Source organism: Morone saxatilis, unplaced genomic scaffold (genome assembly GCF_004916995.1).
Source record: "Morone saxatilis isolate NCDOM2014 unplaced genomic scaffold, NCSU_SB_2.0 Contig24, whole genome shotgun sequence".
Classification (NCBI taxonomy): Eukaryota; Metazoa; Chordata; class Actinopteri; family Moronidae; genus Morone; species Morone saxatilis.
Window position 1 is genome coordinate 14837104 of NW_023339807.1, and position 14092 is coordinate 14851195.

The window sequence follows — 14092 nt, forward strand, 5'->3', positions numbered from 1 at the left end:
TCAGTTTTCAGTTATCTTATCTAAGTTTTCTGCAGTCTGACTTCATTATATGCTCAATTATATTAGGATTTGTTATATTATAGAAGGTGTTTGTTTTTTGCCTAATCTTTAAAATAAATGTAAATTAAAAACGTGTTGGAATTGGCTTTAATGCAGCAATATCCATATATACACTATATATTTTATTTCTGATATCGAGTCAGTTGCCATGTGAGCATTTATTTTGAAGGTGTCAACCAGAAGTCATACACCATTTGACTTGACCCAGGTTTTCTCCTTCTGGACCCCTCCCTCGACCTCTTGATCCCTTCAGCCGAGCAGCGTGCGTTCCTCCGGGCTGACGGAGGCAGCTGGTCCTGCCCTGGTGCAGAGGGAGCGGAGCGGAGCGGCCGCAGCCTCGGACCTTGTCGGGGGTCGGGATGGCGTCACTCGGCGTGGGGCTGCATCTCATCCGCAAGCGGGGAGCGGGCAGGAGCGCCACGGTGGAGAGGAGGAACCTGCTCACGGTGTGCAGGTGGGAATCCCTCATCAACACGGTTCTTTTCTTTCTGTGACAGGGAGGATGAAACAGCGTCTGCCTCTGACGGCAGATTTAATAATATCAGAGGCACTCGTTTGTTTGAGGTTAGCTTGCGGAGGCTACACCTGACTCCATCCTTATTTAAAGGACTCAATATGCATGCAGAAGAAATCATGTCTCTGTTGCATGAGTTTGCATTGAAATATTATTGAGAAAATAGGAATATATCAGTTGGGTGGTTACATCTATTGTGTGTGTTTTTGAACATTATAATCATCTCTTCCATTCAATTAAATACACATTACCGCCCACCAGCAATCAGCATCCACAAGCCTCCATTAAACATTCATGCATTCACATTTTAGTTACCCTTTAATTACCCTCATAATTTGTCCAGTGTAGGATTAAGGCTTAAGATTTTAGAAATACCACGAGTCCTCCTCCATCACAACCCCAACCCTCCTTAAAGAATTTGGATTATCCTTTAAAGACAATTTGGAAACTGGTCATGTAACTGTGCATTTATATATTTTGTTTAATTCCCCTTTGTCTTAAAGACAGTTCCACGATGCCAGGTAGCAGATAAATACTGCCTCAAACTCAAATTTAAAGATATTTTAAGTCCAGAAAACAATGCACTGGGGTGTTTTTTGAATGATTTACAGTAAACACAAAAACAACACTGAGGACATGACCTTGTTGTCCTCACTGCATTAATAAATGACAGGCTGATGCTGAGGTGTGCGCACTGCCTCTTTCTCCTCATCCTCCTCTTCCTCTTTTGTCAGTTGAAGTGAAAAGCTCTCTGCTCTGATTATTGATTTGTGGTCCTCTCTGTGCTGCTGACAGATGTCACTTAACTACTGACAGTCCCTGTGGTGTGTTTGAAACCAAAGAGTAGAAAGGGTCAGAGAAAGGGGATACAGAGAAAGGATGAAGAGACACAGAGAAAGTGTCAGAAAACAAACTGATAATGCACCACCTGCTCCAGCTGGTGTCTGCTCAGCCCTTATAGGGACACGTCTAGCAGTTTACTAAAGAACTAGTATCATTTCCAGGCTTCAGGACAGTCAGGTGTGACTGTGCTCGACATGCCTTCCTCCATTAATGTCACTTGAAACAGATGTAAAGGGAGAGTAATTAGACACAGGCGCTCCTTTGCTGATCAGGCTGTTCCTCTCCCGCCTGTTTCTGCCTCCGCACCAGCCTTCAACTCCCTGACTGACACGAGCGGAGGAGGGAAAAAAGTCAGAAAAAGTGACGGCAAATTGGCAAAATAAGTGAGGAGAAGATGAAATGTTACTGCAGTTAAAGAAAGATTGAAAAAAACTAAACAGAGGGAGTGTTTAGGTGGTCTTCTTCCACACTGTGAGATAGTATCTTATAGAACTGATTGACTAAATACTTAATCAGCAACTATTTTGATAATTGATTAATAATTTTGTATATATCATTTTTTTAAGCAAGAAATCCATTCCAGCTTCCAGCTTGTCAAATATGAAGATTTGAGTATATGATAGTAAACTTAACAACAAGCGATTTTAAAGGCATGTTGGGCTCTGGGATATTTTAATTAATTATCTATTTTATAGCATTTTTCTCGCCTTTTTATAGACAAAATTATTAATTAAGAAAGGATTAGCAGACTAATGCTGCCCTAGTAGCATGTATATTCTGTATCGGCTTGTTGCAGTTCTTTATTTAAACTATACTTGATGTGCAACACTGACTAAAAGTTGATGGCTACAAAGTGTTGTGTATCATTTATACACATTTTCCCTTGAAATCAACCTTGTATAAATATTTGGTATCTTTGGAAACTTGAGGATCTTCAGTAGAATTCAAACAATGCCTGTCTGCGCAGAATGAGTGCGGTTATCGACTGGCCCACCGGCAGGCTGCTGCCTGTTAGGTGATTTAAGCTTTCAGAAAAGTGTAGATTGCTGCTGGGAGTACAATATGAGAGGAAGGCTGCTGCTTTTTTATTACAACCACACACCTGTAATTGAAAAGATGCCAGCTGTTTTTTAATCACAGGTTCTCTAGAGGCTCTTTTCTGTTTTGGCTGTGGAAATAAACCACATACTGCTTGACACAGAGCAACTGAAGACACCAGCGTCACTGTCCTTCATAAACCCTGCTAAATTCAGTCTTTGGAGTCCATATTTGCTCCAACCAGGCCTGTAAACATCACTATTTTTTATTTTATACACACTGATAGTCAAAGGTTTGAGACTATTACTATAATAATACAACAGCCAAAGCATCATCCTCACTAGTATTTAATAGATTTCTAAATTAGAAATATATAATTAAGGTGGGAGATTAAGGTAGAAAACTAGGAAGTGTTTGACTTTATTTGTCTGCAATTGACAATCCGTCTACAATACCTGCTCTTTCTACAGATATCCAGGTTGTGTATCTGAGGCAAAACAACCCTCTTAACTTGTTTTAATGCTGTGATAAATGTCCCTGATCACCTCTGTTCTTTAAGGTGGTCTGTGCTGAAATGGACAGCCCCGCCCTCTGTTAGACAAGCTGGAGACCCTAATTAACCTCACAGCTGATTTTGTTGACGTACTGTAGGTTTGCGAGACCTATTTGAACAGGCCTTTTTCACAGCAGACATTTTTACTCATTATAGCAGGAAAAGCACAGGTGTTACTAATAAATAACATTAATGATGTCCCAGTAAGCCCAACAAGAATTCAGCCGTCATTAATTGTGTTATTAACACCTGTGTTTGTCCTAATGTCACAAATGGTGTCTTGTTTACTGTGTTTGTGGCTTTAACTTGTGGAGTTTAAAATGTACATTGTCTCGAGTTTAAGGATGTTTGTAATGTCTCTCATTCATAAGCACAACTATTTTTTAGTGCAGAAAAGAGATCCATTCACCTTTTTGTTTTTAAAGGGAACAAAGCTGACGTCGATTATTGTTGTCAGTCGCCTAGCAACAGGCCTCTCACGACTTCAAGCACCTTGACGCAAATACCGTGTACTCCACTTTTCATCTCGAAAACACAACCTCAGGAGTTACATCTGAATGCTGCTGTGTGGGTGGACAGCATTGTGGATATTTCGAGTCTTTAAAGACTTATTAGATATTAGAGTCAATATTCAAGAACTTTATTGTCATTGTGCAAGGACAACGACATTGCAGTTGCATCCTACTTATTTACAAATATAGAAAGAACACACATATTTACAAAGCATCAGGCAGTATAAGTACAAAGTATAAACACAATTAACACTGAAATACAACTACAACTATTAAGACATTCATCTACGGTGCTGTGTGACAGATATGGAATGATGATGTATTGAAATGTTGCACATAATTAAAGTTTAAAGTGATATGTAAATGAATATAATTTCAGCCCAAGTTATGCTGCACACGTCATTTAAATTCTAAACAACCACCTTGTGTTTGAGTCCCCTCGATTATTAATACAATGATAAAATTGTTCTGTGTCTGTTACAGTTTTTATATATACAAATTAAAACCACCTTCACAGTGGTAAAACTTATGAATAATGTGCTTATCCGGTATCAGTTTATTTTTAGGATTTTCAGTTTTCTCACATTTAGTTATTGTGTTTAGGTTTTTACTGTGTGAATACATGAAAGAAGTAATAACCGAGAGAATAAGTGCAATATACTCCAAGCAGAAGGGAAATTTGATTTTTCCTTAACTGCTGTGAGGAGCCAGTGTGTTTTTCAAAGTGTGTGAAAGTTAATAAATAATATATGTGATTAAAAGGCTTTATTATGGAAATAAGATTAAATATATCAGTCTTGCCTTCTTTCACAGGAAACACACACTCTGTGGTCACCCTGCTGCTAAGCAACGAGATAGAGAGATATGAAGTCAGACTATTTAGCTGACGTTGAGGGCTACACATTTGGCAGAATTTTCAGAACGCACACATCGACACATGGCAGCCTTGTCCATTAACTCTCCTTCCTGTCTAATTAGTTGAAATCTGATTAAGCAGTCGGTCGGTGCACATGACTTGTCATAGTGGGCCGCACATTACGACTGGTTTAATCTAGATTTATCAAAGCCTCATTACAACTATGGAGGCCAGATGTGTTTATTTTTCATGCCTTGTAATTTTAAGTTCAAAGTGAGAAAATAAATCAAATAGTAGATCATTTTTAATATGTTAAATGAGATTCTTCTTCTTTTTGTTTGTTGTTTGTTATAAAATATACATTACCAGTCAGACAGCTGCAAAGAAAGTAGTTTATTATTGGGGATATTTAGATGTAATGAGGATAGAGACTGCACACATTTAAAGGGATACTTACTGACTTACATAGTAATAAATAGTTAAGACCAAAATCTGACTTATTGATCTTCCATATAACATTTAATAGATAAATATCATAAACATCATGTCAAATGTGCAGTTAAAACTAAAATATTGTTAACTGCACAGCAAGGTAAAGCAAGATAGCCAAACCCTGTTAAAGCTAGCATGAGATAACCACTAACTGTTAAATAAATTAATAAATATATCAATTTCAGTAAACAGTTTTGTAATTTAGTTTGTTGTCCCACAAAAATGAGGCATAAACTAAATCCAGAGAATAAAAATCAGCTAAAAAGATAACACGCCTAACATTAGCTTAGCAGAATAGCAGTAACTTTGATCATTATGGTTTATCATCATCATTATCATTTGGTGTGGTCATTAACTTGTTATATTCATTTAGATTATTATTCATATAATTAAAAAAATAGTAGATTGAAAGCTGATTTTGTTTGTTGTGTTTTCCCCTCAACATCCGCTGCATTTACTCCTCTCTGCCTTTAAAGGGCAGATTACTTCCATAAAGTTGGTTACAGAAACTTGTAAAATATTAAATATCCAACTTTTAAAATTCTTATAAAGCTTGTTTATGTTTTCTTTATAGTCTCCAAGCTGAGATAACCCCCGCTGACATCCTCTTTGCTCCTTACTGTGTGTGAAACTGTTGCCTTTTAAGCTTCAGGTCCAACAGCTGATGTTAAAACCAGTGTGTACATCTTCTTCTGTGATCAGGTTTTCAGTGAAGACTCTGCTGGACCGCTCCTGCTTTGAGACAATAGATGACTCATCTCCAGAGTTTGTCAACTTTGTTTCCATCCTAGAGCACATCCTCAGTCATCGACTCAAAGGTAAAAAAACGTAAGCAACCTTCTTCTCATCCACATGCATACACGCAGATACATAAACGTCACTAAAATTCTGTTTCTTTTGTTTATCTTTAAAATCAGAGCAGTATAAATGCAGATTCAAGGATGTATAAATCTCTGTTTCGTTCTCTTCTGTTTTTCTCTCAGGTCAGACAACTTGGTTTGGCTATGAGAGTCCTCGGAGTTTCTGGGATTACATAAAAACTGCCTGCAGTAAAGTCCCTCATAACTGCATCCGAAGCATTGAGAGCATGGAGAATGTGCGCTCATCCAGAGCTAAAGTGAGGATAAAACTTTTTTTTTTTAACATTTAACGACCTGAGGCAGCATAGAAGGAAATAACTTGAATCTTCAAAACATCAGAAAGTCAAATACAAAACAGAGCATTTGATTAAAAGCCAAAAATGTAAAGATCTAAGCAATTTCAGTTTTATATACACAATACTACAATTAGTCCGAAAGTATCCCGACCTACAGCACACACATAATGCACAATAAGGAGTTTGTGATTTCAGCTTAGTTTGCGTTATCCCCTTTAAAAAAGAACAAAGGGAACACAGTCAAAAAAAGGTTAAGACCACACATGCACATACAACGTGACTCAATCTTACCCCCGTGGGCAAGAGAGCAAACAACTGGAGCTAATATTCTACAATGTTAGGCTGTAGGTGAGAACAAGACCCGCTGCCTGTCTGTCTCTCTCTCTGTCTCTCTCTCACTCACACACACACACACCACACACACACCCACACACACACACACACACACTCTCTCAGGTCATGGACTCTTTTTATGAATCAGTAAAAGCAGCTTTGCAGTTGAAACAGAAACAGAATCAGCTTTATTGGCGAAGTATGTGTGCACATACATGGAATCTGACTCTGGTTTTAAGTTGCCCTCAATGTTACACACAGACCAGTGTACAGGTAGATAGAAATAGAAATACAGCTGAAAACAACACATTTGGACAAAGACTGCTAATATCCTGCAGGCCTTAAGTTAAGTGTCAGTGCTATGGACTCTTGATCTTATTATCCAGTATATCCTGTGCTACTGATTGTCTTTTTAAGTGATTCCACTAACAGCTCAATTGTGTATGTTCTCTCTCTGCAGGGCAGGGCGTGGATCAGAGTGGTCCTGATGGAGAAAAGATTATCAGAATACATCTCATCTGCACTGAGGGATTTCAAAACAACCAGGTCTTAATGTGTTTTATATACTGTACAGACAGTTTCCCCCTTCAACCCAGTTATAGATGTTTTATCAAGTGTATTTAGGAAGGGTCTCTCTCTAACATTCTTCTTACAATCTTGCAGCTGCACCTGCGTCTTCTACCCTTTCTTTAATTCCCAGTCATTTGACTACATCTAGACGAGTGTGAGTTGTAAGTATATTGTATATTGTGTGTCTGTGTGTTGACTGTAGGAGGTTTTACGAGGACGGAGCGATCATGCTGGGCGAGGAGGCGGGGCTGTTAGCAGACACACTCATTGGACTCAACACCATTGACTTCAGGTACTGATCATGTACTTGTATCTCTTACTGCAACTCTTCAGGCCTGTTTCCTCGCCCTGTTGCACAGTCAGTGTGTTGTGTCATTGGAAAAGTAACAATCACTTTTTTCCCCCCTAAATTTGAGGGTGATCCAAAAGAATTATGTGATCTTAACAGAGTTGAAAATGAAAAAGTGGATGGAATAAGAAGCGCCTTCTCGTGTCTGAGTGAAAAATACATAATAGATGAAATACTACTACTATAAATACCTTATGCGTCTAATGCATCAGCAACTCAGGCAGTGACTTAAGTAAATTGCAGTGAGACGGGCTGGTGATCACTATTTTTATCAGTTTTTAAAGCAGTATAAAGCAACTACCAGAGATACAAAGAGGCCAGAGAGTTGCTGCCTAAACTGCAGGTGCAGAGAGAAAGCTGTAAAATATAAATCATGTAACTAACACAAGGAAACTGCTGTAGCAAAGAAGAATAGTGATCCTCAGTGATAAAAATAGTGAATGGATGTGTGATAACAGTGACCTTAAAACTAACCATCAAGTAGAAACAATTTTTTTCACCATATTAGTACAAATCTAAATTTATAAATAATTTCTTAAAATGTAAACTAATATAAACTTATTTGTCTGATTCTGGTGAAAGGACACACAGTATACAGCATCTCCCTTGGCAGTTTTCATGTTTTATTTAACATTGAATTTAAATAGATTTAATTTGGCTTTTTTGGACTCTGATCAACAGAAAAAGACAAAGTAAAAACATAATCATGATCTCCATTAAGTAAAATATAAAATACTAAATACTTGTTTGTGTAAGTATTCACCCACTTTATTAGAAGACACCTGGTGCAGCTTGTTGGTTTTAGAAGTCACATAAATAGTTAAATGTAGATCATCTGTGTGTAATATGAGTAAGCAGAGAAGAGACGGTGCTTTGACTTTCCATCCTGTCTCCTCTCTTTAGCTTCTGTCTGAAAGGAGAGGGTGTGGACGGCAGCTGCCCGGCCGTGATCGACTACACTCCTTACCTGAAGTTTACTCAGAGGTATATGAGGACAAATAATAACATCACACAGTTCATTCATTAGTGTATAGCAGGGGTCAGCAGTTAGGTTCAACTAGGCAGGCAGTATTGGAGGAATATCTGATGCTATCAGAACAACTCTAACATTTAGGATCTATTTGCAAAAAAATTTAATTTAATATTCGTAGGGATGTTTTCATTAGTGTATAATCACCTGAAAATTTAAAAGTTACCTTAGAATGAACTGTTGAGCTGTATTCAAATGGTTGCAATCTGCAGCTTCAGCACTAGATGGCACTGAATCGTACGTACACACTGGTGCCTTAAGAATAACATTTGTTACAACGAGCTGCTTTACTATTGTATCTGAGGGCAGATGTCAGAGCATAATGTTCTGTGTTGCACTACGAAGATACTGGAGATGTAACAGAGCTTTTACACACACGACAAACAGGTGTGCTTTATTTATAGTTGAATGAAAGGACTGCTGTTGACCACAATCTGTTCTGTTCAGACAAGCCAAATTATATAATTTAACTATATATTCATGTGTATTAAGCTTTATTTCAGCATGCACTGGTCAAATACCCTGCGTCTCCTCATGTGGGGGTAGTATTAGATTTTACAAAGTCATATTTATTGGGATTTATATGATACTTACATTGTTATCTACAGCAGAGTTGGGAAAATTCATATAAAAGTTTGAACTATAAAAGGCAAGACTTCAGCTTTGGTCAGGGGGGCAGATATTCTATAGGATGTGTGCTAACATGAGGCACACTCCTTGCACAGTGCGGACAGCATCAGCAGTGACGAGGAGGAGATGAGGACTATGGGGAGCAGCGGCAGCGAGGGCAGCACCCCCGATAAAATGGCCACTGCCGCCTCCATCTTCACCGAGCAGAGCAACTTGGTCAGCAAGTGCAAGCGCTTTGAGCAGAAGTATCGCATGGCGCTGGAGCAGAAGGTAGCACCTCAGTGTGTCTGGGATAAACAAATGGTGGTAATATATGCCAGCGTGACATTTTGCTTGATGCATAATAATTAGGGGCTCAGTTTGTGAAATGCCGGGAGGAAATGTGTAAACTCACATTCAGCTAGATGGTCTTTCTCACAGCGTCTGTAATGTTTCTTCCCTCTGAGGCTTCAGCTGCCACAGTCTTTGGTTATTTTATTTGCTTTGAGCCAAAACAAATAATTCAGCAAACAGCAGTATCTTCATGGCAGTAAACAAACAAAGGAGAAACTGTGTGTGCTTGTGTGTCTGTCTCAGGGTTACCTGGAAGAGCTGGTGCGTCTACGAGAAGCCCAGCTGTCAGAGGCTGTGTCTCACAACAAAGCTCTTCAGCAGAGCCTAGCAGACCATCACCTGTCCCACACACTGGAAAAAGAGCAGCTTGAGTACATCATCCTGGAACTACAGGACCAACTGTAAGTTCAGCCCCAGCTCTGTGTGTGTGTGTGTGTCTGTGTGTGTGTGTGTGTGTGTTTGTCAGCCAGTGCATGTAAGGTCGCTGACAGTGAGGTGGAGAGGACTTTGCAACACATCCAGCTGTGAATTTGACATTCAGAAAACAGCGAGAAGCCTGGAGGTTGCAGGCAGTTTGTTATTTGTGTGTCGTTGAATCCGTCGCAGTGGGTGCTGCTTTTAGCCAAGAGGAAAAGCCGCCTCAGCGCTGTGTCTTTCCATTAATTTCCATTAATGTTCCAAGCAGTGAGAAAACGCTTTCTCTTCATTTGATTGCTAATTCAATGTTGGCTACAAAGTCTGTCAGGAGGATTTGTGTCACGATGTCTGGAAATGAAGTTGCAGTCTCAAGCCAGTGTGATGAGTCAGTGGATGTTTTCAAATGCAAATAGAGTGAAAAGCAAAGTGACACGAAGCGTGAGGCGCTGACTACAACTGACTGTGAGAGTGACAATGTGAGTCTATGTCTGTGTGTGTGTGTGTGTGTGTGTGTGTGTGTGTGAGAGTAAACATGCAGGTAGAAGTGTAATCAGAGACGAATAGATACAAAATAAAATTACTCCACAAAGGTTTGAATTTTAAAGAAAGAGTGACATATAATGACAAAAGGATGGCTGATGAACTGATCTAACAGGGTGCGTTTCCTTTGGTTTTGTTGTTATTGTTTGTCCCTTTTTGTATAAATTGTAAATTATATAATATATATATACTATAAATATAGTGACAGGTGTCTGAGATTTCCTGTGTTTGACAACATAAGACTGTAGCTGATTTTGTACAGCCTGACCAATGTTTGTGATTTAAAAATATTTTATCCTATATATCGACTAATATTCTTTTTGTTTACACCAACACTTTACCAATAATCCCTTAAATTGGTTTTAAATATACACATAATTCACATAATTGTGACCAAGATAAAATAAACTGTGCTCTTTAATGGACAAACTATATATGTACTTTTCTTGCCTTTTCTTTTCTTACCTTTTCTTGTCACAACTGATACTGATGCATCTGTGATAAGGAAATAATAGCCTATTCTATTAGCTTTTAGTCTTTTTCCTGTGTTGTACAGTTTTCAGTCTTTTGCGTTATGTTATTTATGTATTTGTGCAGATTATATTGAATGCATTAAATGACGCCCTTCCTTTTATTAATCAAAAAATTGTTTCTAACTTGGACACTGTTACCTTTAGGACAGTGCTGAAGAACAATGATTTGCGGTCCAGACAAGAGTTGACAGCCCATCTGACCAATCAGTGGCCGTCTCCTGTCGCCTTGGATGCCAACGCCGTTGCCTTGGACACGCTGCTGTACAGGAAGAGCACGGGACAGTGGGAGGAGTATGTGGATAAGTTGACTTCCTTCAGCTTCCAGGTTTAGTTTGGTTCTGTCTAGGGCTGCAACTAATTAACTGATGCATTGATTTCTGGATTTCTCTTCCCCTGCTCCTCACAAATATTGTTATTTAATGATTAGTCTAACTCAAACTCAGAGCTGCTGGATCTACTGTAGCAAAAAAGATTGCCAGCAACTAGATGGAAGTCAGTGGTGTGGTGGCATATGTAGATATATTGACATTGGATTATCGGTGGCTGGGATCAGCGGCTCAAATGGGAGCTGAGAGGGAGTGGAAATATTTACTTTCATAACAACATTACAGATTCTAATCTGTGTACTCTATCTGTGATGTATTTATCTCTGTATATCATATGTTATTGTTCATATTAAACCACAAAGACGATGTACCCTTTGCAAGAATTTAATAACAAGAAACGTAAACATTATCTGATTATTCAAGTAATTGTTTAGTCTCTAAAATGTCAGAAAATGGGGAAAAATATGTCCCAAAAAGATTGTTTCTGTCTGGCAGAGTCTGAAATTCAAAGGTATTCAATTTACAGTTCATAAGAAAATGAGCAAATCATCCATTTTGTGAATCAAATGTTTGATATTTTTGTTTGTTTAATGAACTGCTTGTTAAATCATTTTCTGTTGATTGACTAATTGTTTCAGCCTCTAGTTCTGTGTTCTGTTACTGATCTGCTATCCTCTCCTTGCAGGAAGAGTTTCCAGAGTCTGGAGCAGCTGTCTGCAGACATGAGCCTCTCCCAGACTTCTCTCGAACCGTCACACACACTGAGTCTGGAGGCCAGGCCGGCCGGCACGCACTGGCCCCACCAAGGTACGTCTCCTTCAAGCGACGTTGTCCAGGAGGGTCTCCGCTCTGACGTGAGCATGAAGTCTGTGCATCATGTCTTTCAGGTAAAGAGGAAACTCCATCTTTAAGAGGTCTGTGTGGCTCCCTGACATCTGTCGGCAGCTACAAGTCTCTGGCCAGCCTGAAGTCCAGCGAGTGTTTGGCCAGTCCTGCCACAGAGATCAGCAGCCCGGGCATCACTCCTTCATAGGGAATAGAGAGCTAAAAAAAAAAAAAAACCCAGACACCACCACAGCCAGACAATCCAGGAACTTTGTAAATGTTTGCGATATTGATTTGCTGTTTGTAGACGTTTATGTTCCGTATGTGGAGTGCAGAGCTTTAACAGATGGAGGTCAGGTTTGCAAGTTGTTGTAGTATGTTCTTTAAATTGTGTTAAAACTCAACTCCATCAGGCTGAATAATGTCGTATTAATGTACCATTCAGTTGAAACAAACCCCCGCCTCTTTATAGAGGATCTGCAGCTGTAACTTCATCGAAATGTTTAAATTATTTTGTTGGTGTTTATCTGTGAAGCATTAGTTTTTTTTTCTCCCTTTCGTGGTAATAAATAAAAAAATAGAAAGTTGATATAAGAATTACAATGTCACGTTACAGTATTGAGAAGACAGTGATTAAGTGTTTTCACCCCTCTCGAAGATGGTTTATAGCATGGAGATTATAGCATGCTGAAAATACTGACTGATCAGATCAGAGATTAGAAGATAACTCAAACATGCTGTAAGCTTTGGTCAGTATTTAGTCTCTCGTCACTGTGAATTTATTATCTTCTGTGCTGTTAGTGCTGCCATCTTAAAGTTGTTTTTTACACATTGCCATTTACTTTGATTTATGATGTTGATGGTTACGGACGGGACACTTTTGTCGGATTATGTCATCAGAATTTTGCATAATGTAAATGTTCTTTCACCTTTCTTTTTTATAATCATCTTATGTAGTCAATGTTGTGCATAAAGCAGTATCACATGGTTTGGTTCTCAGGTAATGATCACTATGATTAATATTCACCCGTCAGTTATGGGTTTACTTTAAAGTTTAGCTTTATCAGACACAGACTATTGTTATTATTCCCTTTAAATATTCAAATGCAGTATTTCAATGGCTAGTTACCACAAGTAGATCATTCTTACCACTGAATAATGGTCTGTGTTATCTTGAAACAGACAAAGAGAAACAACTGTGTTCACAGAATATCAGTATAATGTAATTTGTATTATTGCTGACTAGCTATGTACCTCAACACTGAACTCATGACTTTGCCTTTAGCTCGTTCCAGCAGACATTGCACAGACTTACAGCAGATGTTTTATTAGATTTATTTGCCTTTTTATTCCTTTGTTTTGAATAAACTCCACTTACTCAAACAATGAGAATTTGATACTGACAGTTATGTTTCTTGCCGACAATGAACAATGTGCTGATAAAGCTTATATAAACTCAATGGATGAAAAGAACATCAGGTATCTATATTGAACATTTGCGGTGTCACATTTTCATAGAGTTTACATGCGTCACAGTCTTTATCTACAGTCTCGTGTCGAACTGAAAAAATTTCACTGGTTACAGAAGTGGAAGTGCAAAACATCTCAGGTGGGAAGGGGGGGGGGGGGGTGTTAATCTTACATCTCTAATGTAAAGACTAAAGGCACAATGCACATGATCCCAGAGAGACAGCCACACATGGGACCTGGAAAATTACATATTATTAACAAAACTGTGGCTGCCATCTGCTGGCTGATGAATGCATCAAGAAGCACATGATTTAAACATGATTTGTTGTGCGCACAGGATCTATAACAGTGAACATAAAACCATAGAATATTAAATTATAAATACTAATAGAAATGCATTTAATATACATTTTTATCATCTAAAATACCTTTTAATGCAGAAATTGGTCTTTTTATCTTCTATTTCTGCTTGTGTTTTTAATTTGCCAAACAAGCCTTTTCCTTCCAGGTATAGTCTAGCAATAGTTGCTTCAGTGTTTTGGTTTAGAGGGAAATGACAGGAAAACTATCAGGTGTTGCTGGGCTGCAGCGTCCTGAGTATCCTCTCCTGGTTGTGTTTGCGGAAAAAGGCCTTTCCAAACTCGTAAGTGCTGATCATAATGGCACAGGCCGGGGCCACTTTGATCAGCCTGGGGAGGAAACCTGGCAGGGA

The 14092-nt window shown here is 38.7% G+C and overlaps 2 protein-coding genes across 2 annotated transcripts in view; one reads left to right on the forward strand and one right to left on the reverse strand.

The window, feature by feature from the left end:
- The first annotated feature begins 310 nt into the window (after nt 1-310).
- rundc3b (RUN domain containing 3b) lies at nt 311-13106 on the forward strand. Its single transcript, XM_035671857.1, has 11 exons — nt 311-514; nt 5571-5686; nt 5852-5985; nt 6818-6903; nt 7130-7219; nt 8180-8260; nt 9032-9206; nt 9513-9670; nt 10904-11050; nt 11771-11892; nt 11973-13106. Exons 1-11 carry the CDS (start codon nt 420-422, stop codon nt 12116-12118), a joined length of 1350 nt encoding a protein of 449 aa, XP_035527750.1. The 5' UTR covers nt 311-419; the 3' UTR covers nt 12119-13106.
- Nucleotides 13107-13238: 132 nt separating this feature from the next.
- The window catches only part of slc25a40 (solute carrier family 25 member 40), a 5510-nt gene continuing 4656 nt past the window's right edge, over nt 13239-14092 (reverse strand). The window contains exon 10 of the mRNA XM_035671858.1: nt 13239-14082. Within this exon, the coding sequence (XP_035527751.1) occupies nt 13949-14082 (134 nt within the window). The 3' untranslated portion in view covers nt 13239-13948. The remainder of the gene's footprint in view (nt 14083-14092) is intronic.